Here is a 19,739-nt window from a genome sequence, read left to right as displayed (position 1 = left end):
GGTGGCTGCAAGCTTAATCTCCAAGGCTTGTTCCAAGTTTCCCACTGTGAAATGGGGACCACTGCTGCTCCCTGGCAAGGCTGTTGTGCCAATGAAATGAGACGGAGTCACCATGGCAGCAGGACCAAGGTTGGTCTCACTCCCCAGGGGATGCTCCGTGTCCTGCCGAATGATGGTCATGCTCCTGGCAGCACTCAGCAAACATCTGTGGAGTGATGAATGAAACAAGTACTCTCAAAATGGTAACTGGTTCACTTTGATTTCTCTGAGCCTCTCTCCCTCACCTGTGAGATAGGCCCGTCAATACATACCCGGAAGGGTGACTGTGGAAACGAAGCTCCCACAGCCGATGGTCCAAACATCTGACACTGAGCATGTCTCGCGGGACCCCCTCCCAGGCAGACACCACTCGAGGCAGCTGGGTAATAAGAGCAATGTTTACTGAGCAATACAGGACTGAGTACTAGGAAGGGTTTACAAGGATGGAAATGCACCCCACCCACCCGGCTACCCCTGACACCCAGAGACTACGGTACTTAGGACTTAACGCAATGGTCATAACTGGTAAATATCTGTCCATAACAAACCATAGCATATTTATACTGTATCACATCAAGTGATTATAGAAATCCATATATATATTGCTTGTATAAAATCTTTTTTTTTGTAAAAAATATTTAAAAAAAAAAAGTATAAAAAACATGTGCAGTTGAAAGCCCTGCCAGGACAGCCAGTCTGTAAACATTCGGTGAGTGTGTGCTTTGGAAGGGCGCCCGCGCCTCAGTGCCCACAGCAAACTCCAGCAGGGCCAGCAAGGGTGCATCCCGCTGCCACTTCCTTGGCAGGGGCATCAGGGCCCTGCAGCAGCCCCCTGTCCAGCTTTGCGTCTGGTCGGGCCAGGGCTGGGGACAGGAGGATTGCAGTTCATGCTGAGATCCATCCTCAGCTGAGTTTTGGTTGCAACTCATGGCTTTTCCTGGCTGCTTGGTGGTCCCTTGGGTGAGAGCCCTGGTAGAGAGGCTGGAGGAGCGCCCCAGGCTACCTGGCTGGGCATCTCTCTGCCCCTGCTCCTTCAAGCTGGGGCCCAGGCAGGACAGCCCTACCCACGGATCAACTTTGGTCTCAGCACTTGGTCCCTCTGGGTTTCTTCAGCCTGCTCTTCCCATTGTGTGGCTGATCTGAGTTTCACAAAAAAGCCCAGTGGGTGCCAGCTGTGCTGAGCCTCATTGTATAGTTTTTCATGTACCAAGGAGGGCCCTCCGGGAGCCCGTCCTCCTCCCGCTCCATCTCTCCTCCTCCTTGTCCTCCTCCTCCTCGGTCTCCTCCCAGCCCAGGGTCACTTCTTCTCCAGCTGCTCCAGCAGTGGGTTGCCCTCGGACTCCGGTGTCTTGACGCTGTCGGTGCGGACGATGCAGGTGGGGCGGTGGCGGTTCAGCATCAGGATGAGTTGCTGCCGCTCCTGCTTCAGCTCTTCAATCTGGGTCTTCAGCTCGGCGTTCATGAGCTCCAGCCGCTCAGACTCCTGCACACAGACACAGACACAGACACGTACTATAAGCAGTCACAGACCAGGTTTGGGGAAAGGCTCTGCCTGCAGGGTGCTCTGGGCTGCTGGCTGCCAGGCTCCCATTAGAGCTCAAGCCTCTGGGTCAGTTGTCTTTCTACAGGCAGACACCACCCTCAGTCACAGCGGGAGGAGCCCAGCTCATGCCTCAGCCCTGCTCCGCCCACAATCCACTCCAGCCTCAGTGGCCTCCTAGATGTTGCTCAAATATGCCAATCTTCTGCCTCAGGGTCTTTGCACAAGGTGAATGGGGGCCAGGTGGATCTAGTGCAGGTCCATGGAGGGTCCATGGAAGGGTCGGAGATTGCAGACAGACAGCAGTACAACGGCCATTTTATGTGTGATAATGCCAGGTGGGGATATTTTGGTCTGTGGGATAAAAGAGCCCAGTGTGGTCACAAGGTTCCTCCTAGAACATGTGCTTCCTGGATATTAGTCTACAATTATTTGAACAGTCTCTTCCATGTCCCCTGGAATCCAGAAGCTTAGTCCCCAGACAGGCAACCAATAGTCAACCTGCTGGCTACAAAGTAAGGCTCTAAGTATAGACCTCAGTGAGATTTCCAGGGCACCTCCAGCTCATGAGGGGAGGCTCTGAGGAAGGGAGGAAGCTTGGTGACTGGATGGGGGTGATTGGATCAGGTGAAGGGCACTGTCAGTCCAAGACCTGGGGGGGTCAAACAGCAAAACAGAGCATCCGAAGGATTTTCCTTGGACTATGTCTAAAAACTTAGAACTTAAAATTCTTCACCCTGAGAGCCAACATTTATTCAAGGGCCAGCAAAGTTTTAGGCCAGTGGTCCCCAACTGGGAGTGATTGTGCCACCCGGGCTGCAGACATTCTGCACAGGCACAGGGGGCTGAGGGCAGGGATGCTGTGAACATGTCACCATGCCCAGTGTGCACTCATGAGAAGGATCAAGTCCAAAATGCCAGCGGTGCAGGGACTGTGCAACTCAGGTGAGCTGTGGTTGCAGTGTATGTGCGACAACTAGCCCACAAGCCTATGCTTGCCTCCTCACCGGGGTGCCCTGGGGTCCTGGAAGCCATGGGTGGGGCCCACATCCCCCATACCAGCCAGTCAGACTGAGCTGGTCCATGTGCTTATCTCTGAGGTGGCAGCATGAGGTCCCAAGGAACTCAGAACAGCTGAGGGAGGCAGGCCATGTGACCAGACACCCAAGGAAAACAGCCTTGAAAAAGGAAAACAATGCTCAGAGGGAAAATATTAAAACCTAGCTATGGTGGTTTTTAGTTCAACAGCTGAGACATGACTGGGGGCTGCCCTGGTCCACGGTTCTCAGAATTCCCCAGGAAATCCACCTTAGAAGGCTGGGAGAGACCCCTGGGGACCCATGACAATCTGTGACCCCACAGTCCACAGCAGCTTGGTGCCAGTTCTGGCCACCTGCTCACCAGGCCTGGCTTGCTGTGACCTTGGGAATGTCTCACAAACTCTGACCATCCAGTGCCTTCTAGCCCATGGGGTTAGCTCCATCTTCAAGGTCACCCGAGCCTTTGTCTCCAGGGTCATGGGACAATCCACCCAACCAGGAGTATTTGCCGAAGACCTGCTTGTACAGTGAATGCTTGGGGAATCCAAAGGCCACAAGGTCCCAGCATGGCTCTTGTGGAGCTTCTACTCTCAGGGAAGAAAAACCCCATAAGCAAGGCAGAGCTTCCTAGGGAACCGTCAGCCATTCAGGGCTTGGGGGACCTTCAGAGAGGGCTAATGGTGGGGGTGCTAACCTCAGTCTTGAAAGACAAGCTGACTCTGGCTGGTAGAGAAGGGTGAGGAAGGAGCTTCAGGCAGGGAACTCAGAGCAAACAAGGCCACGGACACAGGGAAGTATAGGATTGTGGTAAGGATAAAAACAGTCACTGTGCCCACAGCTCACCAGATGGTAGCTGTGGAAAGCCTGTCGATTTAGAATCAAAGTCCAGAACAAGTTTCTTAACTTCTCCAAGCCTCAGTTATTTTGTTTGTAAAAAAGGTGGTGATCATGGTAATTAGATGAACTCATATGAGAAAAGCACTTTATGAACCAAAGGGTCAGAGAGGCTTAAGGGATTTTTAGTTTAACTTCATGAGCAGAAGAATAGTATGAAGAAAGAGAAAAAAGATGTTTAGAAGGAAATGGGGGTCTTGGTAGCTACCTGGACTTGGAGAATGAAGGAGACAGGGAAGGGAGCTGACTGGAGCCTGATACAGGCAGGAAGGGGCACTGTTCTGCAAAGCAGTGGGCAGGCATGGAAAGAGTGTGGTTTTATGTACAGCAAGTTTGAAGTTAAAACTAGACATGCAAGGAGAAGCAATCAACATGCAGAATTTGATAGTACCGCACACAGAGCCACGTCCGTGAAACTACCATGTGTCCAACCAAGCCTCCATGGGGACATCAGTGTCACACAAGACCTGCGAGGTATGAGGGCAACACACAGCTATTTAGGGTCACAGTTATTTGTTGCTTATGGAGAATGTTAGAGGACATCGTGGGACATCCTGAATTCTTCCTGGCTGTCATGATGTAATTTTTTTTGTCCCCATTCCTAGCCCTCCCTTCACCCCCTCCACCCTTCCCTATTTACAAAGACTTTATTTCCATTTTTTCCATTTCTCAGCATTTTTCCTTTCCCTTCTTTCCTTTCCCCTGCCCCTCCCACTACCCCTACCCCTTTGGACCTTTTCTTCCTATTTTGCATTATTGATTATTCATTCTAATCATTGGTACATTTTAGGTATACAATATAATGACATTCATCATTGGAAATTTGCACCTTTACATAATCTCTCTTGGTTCTTATTTTTCACCCTTGTTCAGCCCTCCCTTCAACCCCTCCAGCCCTCCCTATTTACAAAGATTTTGTTTCCATTTTTCCATTTTCTCATATTAATCCCATTCCCTTCCATCCTTTCCCCTAGCCCTCCCACTTCCTTCCCCTTTGCCCCTTTTCTTCCTATTTCACATTACCTATTATACATTTAGTCCTTATTTACACTTTCAGTTTCTCACACCAGAGAAACTATTCGGTATTTACACATGTGTGTCCTATTTAGTTCACTTAAAAGTATCACCTCAATGTGCATCTATTTAGCTATAAATGTCTCTAATTTCTCATTTTTTATGGCTGAGTAGTATTCCATTTTATTTAAAAACCACATTTTCTTTATCCAGTCTCCAGTTGATGGGCATTTGGGCTGTTTCCAAGTTTTAGCTATTACAAATTGTGCTGCTATGAACATAGGTGCACATATATCACTGTAGTATGATTATTTTAATTCTTTGGGGAAGATCCCCAGCAGGGGAATAGCAGGGTCAAATGGGACTTCCAGTCCTAGTTCTTTGAGGTGTCTCCATACTGATTTCCACAGTGGTTGCACCAGTCTACAATCCCACCAGCAGTGGAGCAGAGTTCCTCTATCCCCACAGCCCCATCAGCATTTGTCATTGGTTGATTTCTTGATGGCACCCATTCTTTCTGGAGTGAGGTGGAATCTCAGCATTGTTTTCATTTGCATCTCTTGAATGACCAGTGATGTTGAACATTTTTTCATATGTTTATTTGCTATTTCTACTTCTTTGTTTGAGAAATGTCTGTTCATTTCAGATGCCCATTTTTGGATTGGGTCTTTAAATTTGGGAGGTCTGATCTTTTTAAGGTCTTTATAGATTCGAGATAGTAGACCTTTGTCTGAGGAAGAGCAGGTGAAGATTTTTTTCCCACATTGTGGCTTGTCTCTTCACACTGCTGGTGGTTTCTCTTGCTGTGCAGAAGCTTTTTAATAAGATGAGATCCCACTTGTTGATTGTTTGTGCTAGTTCATGGGCAACTGAGGTTTTGTTCGTAAAATCTTTTCCTACACCGATGTCTTCAAGAGTTCTACCTAACCTCTGTTCCAGCTGGTCCAGCATTTCTATTTTAATATTTAGATCTTTAACCCATTTCTATTTTAGTTTAGTGCATGGTGAGAGATATAGGTCTAGTTTTAATCTTTGGCAAGTTGAAACCCAATTTTTCCAGCACCATTTATTAAAGAGGCTATCTTTCCTCCAGTGAGGGTGTTTGGCTCCTTTGTCGAAGATGAGATGGCTGAGTGTGTCTGGCGTTGTTTCTGCGTCTTCTAATCTGTTCCACTGGTCCTCAAGTCTGTTTCTTTGCCAGTCCCATGCTGTTTTTATCACAGTAGCTTCATAGTTTAGTTGCAAGTTGGGGATTGTGATACTCCCTGCCATGTCTCTGTTACCTAGAATTGTTTTTGCTATTCTGGGTCTCTTCTTGTTCCAAATGAATTTTTGGATTGTTTTCTCAAGGTCCGTGAAGTATGCTGCTGGGATCTCAATTGGAATTGCATTGAATCTGTATAGCAGTTTTGGAAGTATGGCCATTTTCACCATATTAATCCTTCCTACCCAGAAGCAGGGGATGTCTGTCCATTTTCTGATATCATCTTCAATCTCTCTTTTCAGAGTACTTCTTCAGAGAGAAGAGGTCTTTGATTTCTTTCATTAGGATGATTCCTAGGTATTTCAGTTTTTTGGATGCTATTGTGAAAGGAATTATTTGCCCTATTTCTCTCAGTGAGTCTGTTATTCGTGTAGAGGAAAGCTATTGATTTTTGTGTGTTGACACTGTAACCAGCTACTTGACTGAATTTGGTTATTAAGTCTAGAAGACTTTTGGTGGAGTTCTTGGGGTCTTCTTAGAGCATCATGTCATCTGTAAATAATGACAATTTGACTTCTTCATTTCCTATCTTTATTCCTTTTATTTCTTTCTCTTGTCTAATTGCTGTGTCACGATGTAATTAACCACTTTTTACTTTTATTCCTTCTGTATTCAAAGAGTTATTGGTTGGTGCTATGTATGTACTTATTGTGTAACTTATAAGTTGTGTTCAGGAGAATCTTTTTACAACCATGACTGTACAAGTGGTTTGTGGTTTTATGATAGTAACTACTTCATTTGTTTTCTAATGAACGAAGATGGAAATGGGCTAGGATCTTCCAAATGTTAGTTATGAAGTGAGGTGATTCTACCTGCATTTTTTATTGTTTTGACTTCTGATAGATATTTATTGCTCTAGAAAAATCAAAACCATTTGGTGTTTTAGAATACAATTAGAGCAAGTTAAGCTTCTACCTAGTATACAAAGTCAGCAAAGTCAGTTGAAAAAAATATCAGGTGGAAGGCTGGGTGGTTTTCATCCAGGCCATGTGACCTTGGCCAAACCATTTCCTGTCTTGGGGCTTCAGTCTCCTTTCAGAAAATACAGTGATTGGTCCAGGAAACCTTAAGCACTAAGATTCTCTGTCTTTATATTGAAAAAAAGAAGAAAAAATTAACCTAAGGCATATATACTAGAGTCCCACTAACTTTTTTTGTAAGAGTTGGGAACCAGCCCGATGTGACCTTCCGACCCTGAGAGATGTGTCTCCATTAAAATCCTAGCTCTGCTGCCCGGGAGCCATGCTACTTTGAACAAATTTCCTAACTGCTCTGAGTCTGGGCAGCCTGAGTAGAGAGCTGGAGAGCAGAGGAAGCCCTGGGTTCTTGGCCCGCTCCCTCGGCCACTGTGTGATCTTGGGTGAGTCTTGGATCTCTTGGGGTCTCCGTCCACCAAATGGGGCTCCTTGTCTCATCTCAGAGTCGCTGTGACTGTAGAGAGCAGAGTGCCTATGAAGAGCATAGAATGCCGAGGGACCATGAGGTGGGATGATCGCTACCAAGCACCGGAGCGCCTGTGTCCCGCACAGCAGTGTGGCAGTGTGACCAGAGCTGGCACCGCAGAAGGGAGAAGCCTTGGCTGGTCAGCCAGGGGTCCTCTCTGAGATGCAGAAAGACTTCTGGGGCAGAGCTGGGGGTCCAGGGCTCAAGGGTGGGAGGGTGACTTTCTACATGTAACACACGTACACGCACATGCTCTCTCTCTCACTTGCTCACACATACACACACAAATATATACGTATGGTGTGATCCAAACATATGATAAATGTTTCCATTTTTAAAACGTATTACAGTAAAAGACACATTGCCATTAACCTCTCTTGTTTCAAACACACCTACCCCATTACTCTCCCCACTTTCTGAAGCAAGTCGGGAAGTCCTCTGTCATGAGTGTTATAGTTGTGCTGTTGTGGCTGCCTCAGTGTCCTGAATTGATTCAGAACACTTATCTTTCATGGTCATTTTGACTTTGGGGAAGAGCCAGAAGTTGCGGTGTCAGATCTGGTGAATAAGGTGGATGAAGACCCACTGTGATGTTTTCACAAGGCTGCCTTTCTGTTGGATGGCGCTCAGCAGCACCATTCACCATATTTTTTCTACACCTTGTAAAGACACTTATGAAAGAGGACTTCCAGAACTGCTTCAGAGTGTGGCAGAAATGATGGAACAAGTGTGTTCAGAGAAGGGGGAATATTTTGAGGGGTATGAATGGCAATGGGTATTTTGCTTTAATAAGTGTTTTCAAATTTAAATATTCAGTGTATATTTTGAGCACCCCTTGTATATACCCCTTTCTACCCTGAGCCCTGTAAATATTTTATGTATATTAAAAACTAAATTACACTGGTCGTGGTGTTGTATTCCTGTAGTCCCAACTACTCAAGGAGGCAAAAGAATCACTAGTTCAAGGTGAGTCGAGGCAACTTAGTGAGACCATTTCAAAAATTACAAAGGGCTAGGGATGTAGCTCAGTGGTAGAGCATTTGCCTAGCATGCATGAGGCCCTGGGTTCATTCTCTAGTACAAAAAAAAAGGAAGGAAGGAAAACCCAGGTCTGCAAGCACTGTCAACATAGGTGACTGCATTTGTGCTTAAACCTCACATTCAACCTTTGCTGCTAAGGCTAGAGGAGAGAGGGAAGCTGGGAGGAAAGAGGAGGAGGAGGAGGACAATGACAACCACAGTGACTGGGCTTGGGCCCAACAGTGCTCCCCACATCTCCCCCCAGATCCTAGGGACACACACTTCTTTTCCTCTTCACAGCCACCTCTTTCCTCTCTGGGACAACACCATACTATTTCAGCTGCCCAACACTGCAGGCAAAGGAGCCCTCTGACAATGTGGCTCCCTCCTGAGTCCTTCCCATGGCTCTCTCTGACCACATAAGTCGTCATCCTAATGGGGAGATTGATGAGAGTGACAGAAGTGCCACTAATAACTAGGTCAGGACCAGAGTCATAACCTGGATTGTCCCAGGAACTCAGCACCGGGGTCACCCTACAGCAAAGGGTCAGGGCCTGCATGCCTCTGCTTCCGTCCACTTAGTGCTCCAACCTTGAGCCACACTGCTATTCTTTTCAACATCTTAAACACATCCTTCAACAACACCTCTTGCCTCTGACAGTGCTGTTGCTGGGAACCCCCTGCACCCCGTCCTCCATCTTATTACCCCCTGTTCCTCTTTTATCTCCCGCTGAAACGGTCTTCCTCAGTGCAGACTAGCACAGGGCCCCTCCATAGTCCGTACAGGGCACTCAGCTTCCTCAGCAGAACACTCAGCAATGTTCATGCTCTTCACTTGCCATCTGCCATCCCTCTCCGACACAGACCGCCTGTCCACAGTGCAGCGGGCACTCCCTGGTCTCTTGCTGAATGGAAAGATGGATTCGCAAATGGGTGAGTGAACCCCCACTCCTTGAAAGCAGTGTGACCTTGGGCAAGTATCTTGAGCACTCTGAGCTGTAGGTCAATCTCCAGATTGGGAAAATGGTATCTGTGTTATAAGGGCTACATGAGGCATGTGAAATGACTGGCACACGGTAGGTGCTCAGCAAGAGTTGCTGGCATGAAGAGCAGCGAGCATCGCTCACTTGGCACCCAGTGTTTACCACACTGGTGTGTTACTGGTGAGCTGGCACCTCGGGCCCTTCCTGCTGCTCCCTGGGTGCCGAGTCCTGGGAGGCAGGGACCCTGTGTGAAGCCTCCCTACGCCTCGCTGTGGCCCCACAGGTCCGGCCTCTGCAGGGACTCGATGGTGGTGAAAATGAGACATGTGACACACTCTACCTGTCTTGAAGGCTGTGGCTTAGAAATTTCTTGAAGGCTGGCAGGCTGGAGTTGCACAGCAGCTCCAGCACTGGTGGGGACAATCACTCCCTGCCCTAGGTGCTCATGGCCTACAGGTCCACACAGCCCCATGCTGCCTATACCTGTGGCCTCAGAACAGCTCTCCATGTGCGGCAAGCATGAGGAGAGACTCCCAGCCCCCCGGTGCCACAGAACACCAAGGCCAACCCAGCCTTGTTTCTCCAGTTCCCACAAGTGGACAACTGTGACTCCTGCCTGTTCCCCCTACCCACAGTGTACCTGGCCCAGTACTGACATTTAGTACACACACAAAAGCACTGAATCAATGAATGAATGAAAGAACAAAATGAACCAACCGATGAATGAATGAATTAGAGCCAGTACAGAAGTGTTGAGGGTAAGGACAAAGGCTTGGAGGTTAGCTTGGGTCCCGGTCTTACCATTTGGTTGCCAACAGACCTGGGTAAATCACTTAACCTTACTATACCTCAGGTTCCTCACCTGTAGAAAGACAATATGAAGGTTCCTACCTCATATGGCTACTAAACCAATACAATGAGACCAGATAGGTCATTCATTTAGCATAGTGTCTAACATTACAAATGCTAACAAGTATGGTTAGTATGGTATCCTGGTAGAATAGGACCTGTTATATATGGTTACTATTAGTATTTAGGGATGAACCCATGATGGGGCTGGGGGATTGAAGACTACTGGCCTAGACTGATCAACTTTCTGGTCATGGTCATCACTGCCAGCTACCATTTTTGGGATGCAAGGAAGGTCTAAGAGACGAGATTCGGTGGAGAGAAGGAACAGATATCCTGCTCAGCACATTCCAAATGGAAAGAGCAAGTAAGGTCAGGAGGAAAAGGGGCAGAGACCCATGGCTGAGCTCTGCAGGCAGAGCTGACCTCCAATCCCTGGAGGCAGCAGCAAAGAGCTCATCTTGGGGGTAGAGCTGGGGGGTAGGGGGCATGCAGGGCCAGATGAGCCACCTGCAGCTAAGGGAGGGAGCTTTGGTCTGCACAAAGTAGCTGACCCAAGTGCTATGTCCACTGCCTATTTGCAGGTTACCACCTGGCTTCATGAGCACCGCCCTAGACAGCTATGGTGGCCACAGGGACCAACATGGGTAGTGCCAGTCCTGGTGCCAGTCCATCAGCAGCCAGCAGAGGGCACCTGGCTTCTCCCACCTTCTCTTCAAGGTGCCTGGTTTGCTGGGCTCAAGGAGAAGCTATCAGGTGGCAGGGCGAGGCAGGGGGCCGAGGCTGCATGGGCGTCAATTCCACAGTACTAGTGATGTCTCCTGGTGCAGAGGGCACCTGCCCCACCCAAGGATGGGCTGGCTCCCACCTCGCCTGGCCCGAGTCTTGCTCACCCGCTGCAGAAACTCCGTGCGCTCTTTCTTCTTGTTCCGACACCGGGCTGCTGCCACTTTGTTCTTCTCCCGGCGCCTTTTCCTTCGTTCCTCTTCCTCGTCTAACTGTAAGGGCACAGAGCCACTGATCAGACGGCAAGCCAAGGACAGAAGGGACACAGTTCCCCTTCCCCAGCCACATCTCAGCAGCCAGTGATCACTCACAGCAGCCAGCCAGTTGGCTGCAGAAGCTCCTCCCCGGGAAGGTGGGCATCCTGGGCAAGAGCCAGTGTCCCACAAGGGCAGGGCTACCTGGTTCTGCCACAATTCAGGGAGCTGGGAACCTCTACTCCCAGGAGGTGGCAGGGGTGGGGTGGCCTGTTCTCCTGCTCAGCCCAAATCCTCTGGGCATGATTTTCCAGGCCAGCAGTTCCTGGGTACTTCCTTTAAAAATGCCTTGGGCATAGACACAGGTTTCCTGTTCTACCCCTACCCCTTACACCTATCGAATGACCTCCACCCTCTCCTCTTACCTCCTGCTGGGATTTTAAGCCCTCACTGCTTGGAATCTACTTTCTCAAACTGCCAACAGTCTCCTAGCTACTTCGCCCGGCTGTGTTCCTTTTCCCTGCCTCTGCCCATTCTTCCACCAAGAGGCCAGCTGTGAGAGAGCTGTGGGGCCTGGGAACACAGCCCGGGGCCTCCTGAGTCTCCTGGTGGGCCCCTTCTCCAGGACATGTAGGGCACTCACCACACGTGAAATAGGCCCAGGAGAAGGGGAGGTGGAAATTCAGTGCCCACCACCAGCCCAGCCTTGGAATCCAAGTGGCATCTGCTAGTGTTTTGTTAGTAATAATAACAACAACAGCTGGCATCCATTGCCCACTTTGGTAAATGCATTAAACACACACCATTTAACCCTCATAGTCAAGTCTTATGAGGAAGCTGCTATTACTATCCCATTTTACAGATAACGAGTCTAAGGCTCAATAGCTCAGTCTGTGTCCAAGGCCATACAATAAGGAAATGGTGAAGCTAGGATTTGAACTCAGGTTTCTCCAGCTTCAACCTCCTTGCAAGTGATCACTGGCTTCCAATGGCCCTAATCGTCAAGGTCACATTAGTGTGGTGCCTCTTGCTGTCCATTACCTACTAGGAAAATCTGGAGTATACATAAGGCCAGTTGGGCTGGGGACAGCTCAGAGTCGGAGGCCACTAGAGAAGCGGTTGGACTGCCCTGGGCTTGCCAACTCTCTCACTTCTAGAGTGGGGCGGGGGAGTGGGGTGGTGACTCTGGCAGCAAGGTCTCAGCTCAAAGGGCTGCAGGCCAGGAAAATAAGCAAGCTCTCTCCATGCACTCCCAGCATGCTGTAGGAGCTCAGGACAGAGGCCTGGGCCAAAGCCCAGCACAGGGCCAATGGCACAGGCCTGGCAGAGCAGCTTCTTCCTTCTCCAGCACTTTGGGCTCCTCCTAACCCACACTCACCCCCACAGGCTGCCAGAGAGGTGCCTCGTCAACACCACCGCACCCGAGCACCTCTCAGCCCCTTGGCCTGTTTTGGAATGGAACCAGAAGTGACAGCTCCTCTGGCTGACCCGGATCTGGGAAAATAGAAACCTGGCTGAAACAGATTCCGCCCAACCTCAGCCTCACCCCTCCGAGGGCCGAGGTCATGGTGATGCCAGGCAAGGGGAAGGAACTGAGGAAGTGGCTGGCAGTGCAATCTCCCCTTGGCCAAGAGGGTTTGCCCACAAACTGCCAAGCAAAGGATGAAGCCAGGCACTCCTGGGCTCACAGGGTCTCACGCCTCCCTCTGAGCAGCCTCTGAGCCCCTCTGCCCCCTAGACCTGGCTCCATCCCCAGCCCTGCATAGGACATGGTTCTAGAGTCAAGAGCAAGTGGAAGCCGCTTAGGCAGCAGATGCAGAGACCAGCACTGGAAGGAAATTCTCCAAATCAACTGGGCCAGCTTGACACCCGGGCCAGTAGGGCTACTACACCCACCCCCTGCAGTTCATCCATCAGTCCCCTCCTGCCTCACCTCTACTCCAAATGCCTGGCCCTACTCCAGGCCTTCCCTACTCCACCTTCAACAGTAAACAACACCTCCTCTGGGAAGGCTCCTTTGACTGCCTAGATGGAATCAGCTGCATTTCCTACAGCACCATAAGAGTCTATGGCATCTGACCACTATCCGTGGCATATGAGGGCACCCTGTCTGCTCACCTATGCTGGAGGATGGAGGCCTAAGCATGGCACTTAGTAGCTCAACAACCTTACTTTGATGAAGGAATGGAATAAAGAATTCCAGACAAATATGCTGCAGGCTTGGATTCTTTATCTGAAAGCCACTCGCTGCCTGTGTTTGCATCTGTCAAACCTTTTCCCCAGCAGCTCACAGGAGGCTTTTCTTCTAGGGATGGTCTCTTTGTCTGCAGGAGGCCAGCAAAGCTTGAGGATTAGGTGCTGTCTCCCACAGATGCCCACTGGCTGAAGGTAAGGTCTAGATTCAGGGGCACAGGCCCTTGATGGATGGGGCAGATCAAAGATCTCAAGTAGGCCTCGAAAGAAGCCAGGGTGTGCCCTTCGGCCTCAAGCCCCAGTTCCACAGCCGTCACAGCTTCTGCACCCGTGCCCCATCTGGTCCAAGAAGATACAGCCCCAAGGTCCCCATGTCACACCTTCCCCACTAAAAGTGAGCCATGTCTCCCCAAAACTCTACCAGTGCTGGTTCACAGCTGCCCAGAGGAAATGTGGAAAACACTTAGCAGAAATCCGTCAGGAGTCTGCAGGGCCCCCTAGCCTCCTCCACTACCCACCCAGGTACTTGACCTCCTCTCGCTCACTCGTGCCTGTGCCATTGTGCCCACGACTGGGGCCACTTGGGAAACCTCCCTGCTCTCATCTAGACCTTTCTTGCATCCCCAGGTTGCAGGCTGCTGCCTCTTCCTTCCTGATGCTTCCTGAATTCTCTACGACATTTGTTCAGAGTGGGTGATAGACAGCAGAGAGTCGGCACAACACACGGTGCAGAGATTTAAAACCAGAGCCCCAAATGGGAGATGATGTTCCACCCAGACACAGCTGGAAGAACCAGAGTGTTGGAGGAGGAAGAGGTTGCTTGACACTCAAGACATTTAAAGAATTGTGAGATGGGAGCTGAGGCAGAGGGAGCGTGACTTGTCCTATTCCCAAGCACTTCTGGCTCTGTTTTTCCCAGATTCCCAGGAAGGCTCAAGGACACGGTGATCTGTGTACTGCTGGTGATGGGTGCCCCTGTGCCGTACTTTGCGCTAGGGACCCTTGTGTGGATCAGCCCTCCTCCAGTCTGTTCTCAGGCCCTTACCCCTGGCCACAGGTGACTGAACAAGCTAAGCTGGGCTATATTCACCCTCCTGGAATCTGAAATGGGACTGAAAGACACTGAGCATTGGTAGCCAGGCATGGTGGCGCATGCCTGTAATCCCAGCACTCCGGAGCAGGGGGCACTGAGGCAGGAAAACTGCAAGTTCAAGCTCAACTTGGGCAGCTTAATGAGACCTTGTCTTAAAAAAAAATGATACTGGGGCCAGGTATTTAGCTCAGTGGCACTGCACCTGCCTTGCAAGCACAAGGTCCTGAGTTTGATCCCCAGTACCGAACCAAAAAAAAGAAAGAAAAGAAAAGAAAATGAAAGTCAAATGAAAAGATAGACTTAAAAAAAACCCCTGATACTGGATGGTGGGGGACAAGCAGGGCCACCAACTTCATCCATGTTCCCAGAATCAGAAAGATGAAGCTGCAGAAGTATAGAGATGGGCACAGACCAGACAAAAGCACTCAGTGTATGAAGCAGGCAAAGACCAAGAGAGGAAGAAAGCCAGGTCTGGGCCAGGGTGAGTGAGCAAGGTCTCTAAGGTGCACACGGAAGGGGGGCCTCCCCACTCTGGGGCTCCAGCAAGTGCAAGGCTTGCGCTGGAGAACGAGCATCTCATTGTCATGCCTGGAGCCCTCATTTGCTCACCCTGGCCCTGACCTTGGAGGAGAGAGCACCAGGCAGAGACAGAGACACATGCAGAACATGGAGGAAAGGACAGGTGGAGAGACGCTAAGGTAGAGAAGCAGAGCCACAGAGAAACATGGAGACACGGACAGCGGCCAGTGGTACAGCCAGATGAGGGGACAGGCGGCCGACAGGCAGAAGGCACACAGAGCAGCCATGGTCCTCTTGATTCCACCCCTGGTGAGGCCTGACTGTGCTCCTTGTCCTTGGGGTTCCTGATGGATACTCCTGAATCTGTCCTGAAACTTCCTCTTTTGTTCTGTAATGAGTTTGAGGTTTCTGCCACTTGCCACTAAAGGATGCGCAGTTTCACCCTTGTGAAGTCAGGGGATGCAGATAATGAAGGAGCAAAGAGTAGTCCCCACTAATCCTAGGGGGGAAATCCTACCAAGCAGCAATACTTCTAGAAAATTCCAACCATGGGAGACTGGCAAAGCCAGGATGCAGAAGGGCTCCTAAATAGCAGCCATAAAAAGCAAACAACCCAGGAGGGAGGGAGTGGGAGAATGAATACCCCCAAATCTCTCTCCTGCTTCTGGTGCCTCCCACTAGCCGAGTTCAATACCCAAAGCCAGAGGGCAAGGGATGCTGGGTAATGTGGTCCACTGTGAAAGGATAGCTGGAGCACACAGCAGGGTCAACAGGAAAGGATCAGGTGCATGGATAAAAATATTCCATGCATGGCTCTATCTATGTGACCTATACAAGCCCACTCACAGTACTGCTTCCTGGCAGGGCTGGCAGGCAGGAGACGATGATGACAATGGCCAAGGAACTGGTACAGGGATCAAGACCATTCCCACACCCAGCTCATTCCCAGCACTTGCCAGGTCAGCACTGTGGAGCACTCCAGCACCTCGAGGCTCAAGGTGGTCTGAAGACAGCTCTGTCTGCCCCACCTGAACACCTGAGAAGACAGATCTTGAGCCTGCCCTAGACCTAAGGAAATGGGATCTGCACGTAGCATGATTCCCAGGTGATGTGTGCACAGGGAAGTTTGCTCTGGAGGCCATTAAGGGCTGCCAGGGTTCTCCATAAACACATTCCTCCCCTGGTTATCCTCATTTTGTAAATACCACCACCACCATCTCTGTGGTTATTCAACCAAAAAGAAACCCAGGAGTAATTGGTAATCCCTCCTTTCACATGGTCCATCCACCCCAGCATCTCCACCCCTGCTGCCTCCATCCTGAGCCATGAGCATCACACTGGTCCTAAGGGCTCTCCCTTGGAAAATGCTTGAAACTCTCCAACATCTCCCATCACACATGGAATAACCCCTAGGCTGCTGTGCAGGCCCACAGGGCTGAGGAGACCGGGCCCCACCTGCCCTTCTAACCATCTACTGCACAGCTATCCTCTACCGCTCAGAACTAATGGCAGGGTCTCCTTCCTCTTCCATAAAACACCAAGCTCTTCCCTGCCCCTGGGCTTGGCACTTGCTGTCCTCTCTGCTAGTCCTTGCTGAACACTTTGCTGACCACCCCTGTCTAAAATAACCACATCTTCTCTGCCCTGTTGTCATCTCCCTCTTTCCTTCCTCCCGATACTTTTCACTAGTTGCACTTGTGTTCTCCGCATGTGCATCTGCCTGCTGCTACTAGTCAGTCTCCCCTTGCGGATGCCAAGCTATTTATAGTCCATCTATTCACAGAAATACCTTAGTCTGTCTCCTTCACCGCTATCTCCCGGCCGCGAAAGCTGAGCATGGCACACAATGGGCCTTGGATGAATACTTATTAATTAAATCAAGAATATTTCTTTCTCTATTTCCGTAAACAACCTAGGACAGTTCTATTGTCCTGCCTACTGCTTACTTTTACAGATGAGGGAGCTAAGGATATCAAGGCTGCCAGGATGCTGGATGACAGCTCAGGATTCTACTCCTGTTTCTCTGGCCCCAGGAGCCAGGAGCGCTTGCTCTTTGAAAAGCAGGTGGACTATGTGTCTCCCCAGCCTTTTCAGCCACATCTGTGTGATGAGAACATAAACCAACAGAAGACTGAACCCTAAAGGCAATGATCCTCTTTCCTTTTCCCTGTGTGAATCTTTTAAATTAGAAAACAAACAAACCAACAAACTACTGCACAATGAACATGAATGTATAACATTTTCAGCTACATGGTTAAGGAGGGAGCTTCACCTCCTCTTCTCAGCTCAACCCCCATCCATGGTCATGTTTCTTGGGTGCTGTCTGCACCCCAGGCAGCTTTGTCAGTGGCAACAGTAGCCCAGATGTGACCCTGGATTCTTACATTTCTGAGCATTTTCAAATTATATCTTGTGAGATGCACCAACAAACAGAATGAGAAAGAGAAGTGACACATTCAACCCAAGGCCTTGGAAATACAAAAAAAGTCTCACATGGACAAAACAATAAGGAAAAAAAGCTTTAAAGCAGGTAGCAAGTGAAAACAGAGAAAAGCCCAACCTCACACTAACTAGAGTGGCAGAGGTATAAAGGGCTTCATCTCAAACTAAAAACTGCCGCCAGGGTGGAGAGAACCAGCTTTGCCTGAGACTCAGGCTCTGGGGGAGGGGGGTCTTCCAGGTCTGAGCACCCCCAAAAGCTCTGTTACAGGCTGGCTGTGTTGCTGGGCAAGTCCTGTGGTCTCTCCCTCTCTGGCATAAGCAAGGCATTGACCCTTGCCAGACAGGGGGGTAATAAGGTCTAAGTTCCAGCCCAGAGCATGAAACAAGGAAGGGTTCTGTAGATGCCACCTTCCCTGTCTGCCTTGCTAGGTGACAGGGAGGCAGCACCATGGCCCACAGCATGCTCAGCCTCCCTCTTTGGCGGAGGTGGTGTAAAAGGAGAGCTGGAGAGAGGATGGGGCAGAGTGAGCCAGGGCTGCAGCATCCAGATCTAGCCCTGGGCCTAGGGCCACCAGCCAGGGCCATAGGAGCCCTCCCCAAGCCCACGTGGAGGAGCTGCATTCCAACACCAGGGACCCATGAGCACCCTGGGAAGTAAACACCCAAATGCCAAACATACCAGACATTCCCCCACATAAACAGGCAGAGAGAGCCAGGGGCTGTGGTCCCAATCCATTCCCTCCCCACACCATCCACAAGGCAGGACAGCCCAGGGGTGAGGCCTCGGCCAGACCACAGCAACCAGGCTGGGCCCATGCCACCTCTGCCTGCAGTAGGGCAGAATGAGGAAACCCTGGGCGAGGGCCCTTGTCCAACACCCTTGCTGACCCCCTGCAGCCTGCAGGGACGAGTCCCCCCCACCCCGTTAGCACCTCCCTTGGGGCTGAGCTGTTGGACACTGTCTGCCTTGGTCTCTCCCATCCTCTCTAGCCAGGACTTCTTCCTCAAATGGCCCAAGTCTGGACCTCAACTGCTTCAGTAAACAGAGGGCAGGGCTCACAGAGAAAATTCAAGACAAATGCTCAGTCTAAAGCTGTGTTGTGAACTCAAGTCACCTCCAGGAGCCGAGCAAGAAACTGTTAGTGGAGGAAGAGGGTGGGATGGGCCTTGCCCACTGACTCCCAAGGGAGGGACATCCTGAGAAGCCCCAGCATGCTGCAAGCTAAGTGTTGCCAAGTCTTCCAAGTTTTCAAGACTAGCCAGAAATATAAATGTTTGAAGTAAAATCTCCCAATTTTTAATGTCGGCAATGAATTCTACTTGGAAAGGAACACTGTAAGCCTAAGTGTGTTGTGCCAGCTGACTTATGACCATTAGCACACAATGGACCCCAGCAGGGCTGTCAGCAGAAGCCTGAGTTCTTGTCATTGCAGTGTCCCACTCTGGGATCTCGGGCCCTTCAGTGCACCCCTCTGGACCTGTGGCTCATCTTTAATGAACACACTAGCTCCCACTTCTCTCTGGGCCCAAGGAGCCCCAGTTTATCATTGCAAAAGTGCAGCTCAGCAAAATGAAGCATCAACCGAGACTTCGGAGCCCAGAAAGGACAGACTCCAATCTCCCAGGCTGTCTAGTGTAGATCCAGCTGAACTAAAGCCTCCCAAGGCCCCTTCTATCTCTGAATCCCTGGGTTCTTACTCACTGGACCCTTTAGGGCAGGGTTAGGGGGACAGGAAGTAGACTGTAGGTTTCTGAATTTAGACTCGGTGCCAGAAAGGGACTCTTGGCAAGCTCATAGTCCCATCCCTAGATTTTACACATGAGGAAACTGAGGCCCAAGGAAGGAACAGGGTTGCTCAGCCACTCACACTTGAGGACATTTGTCCTTGGGGACAAATCCAAAGGACACTGCTCGGTGCATGTTCCTGGGCCTCCAGGCTGCACTGACTCAGCATCAACCCTTTCCTGAATTCTCTCTGCCCTGGATCAATGACACTGAACTTGTCTGCCCTTAGGCCTTGCCTCATGTCTCTTGCCTGGGACCTTCTTCCCCTTCTGAATGACCCTGCAGCCCATCCTCAGCCTGCTGCTTCTTCACACTCCACATGTACCACCTCTGGATCATCACTTCATCAGCTCCTGTGGCTTCACTACCTCCTGTACCTGAATGCCAATCAAATCTTTATTTCCAGACCCAAACATTCACCTCCCAGGCAGATGCTGAGTGTGGATGTCCCTCAGCCCCTCAAGGTCCTTACCTTCCACTGGTTTCTTGATCTCTTCTCTCTGTTGCAGCTGGCACCACTGCCCACCCATTCCCTGGAGTTCCCCTGAGGACAGGCTTCACCCTTCTTCCTGTTCCTTGTCTCCAACTGTGAACATCCAGGCCATCCAACTGCATACCTCAAGTCAACCTCAGATTTCTC

At 50.2% G+C, this 19,739-nt stretch overlaps 1 protein-coding gene across 3 annotated transcripts in view; it reads right to left on the bottom strand.

The window, feature by feature from the left end:
- Positions 1–419: 419 nt before the first annotated feature.
- The window catches only part of Jdp2 (Jun dimerization protein 2), a 48,806-nt gene continuing 29,486 nt past the window's right edge, over positions 420–19,739 (bottom strand). For 2 of the 3 annotated variants that reach the window (XM_087195410.1, XM_004837167.3), the window contains exons 3-4: positions 10,980–11,084; positions 420–1,522 (exon numbers count right to left, since the gene is read on the bottom strand). In XM_087195410.1, the coding sequence (XP_087051536.1) occupies positions 1,337–1,522; positions 10,980–11,084 (291 nt within the window). In that variant the 3' untranslated portion in view covers positions 420–1,336. Of the gene's footprint in view, positions 1,523–3,904; positions 3,981–10,979; positions 11,085–19,739 lie in introns of all 3 variants that reach the window. The other variant, XM_087195409.1, reaches the window with a different exon arrangement.

Source organism: Heterocephalus glaber, unplaced genomic scaffold (genome assembly GCF_053883595.1).
Source record: "Heterocephalus glaber isolate CG9 unplaced genomic scaffold, H.glaber_assembly_v1.0 deba00001608, whole genome shotgun sequence".
NCBI classification, from domain to species: Eukaryota; Metazoa; Chordata; class Mammalia; order Rodentia; family Bathyergidae; genus Heterocephalus; species Heterocephalus glaber.
The sequence above is the reverse complement of the archived record's forward strand: the minus strand, read 5'-3'. Positions and strand labels throughout refer to the sequence as shown.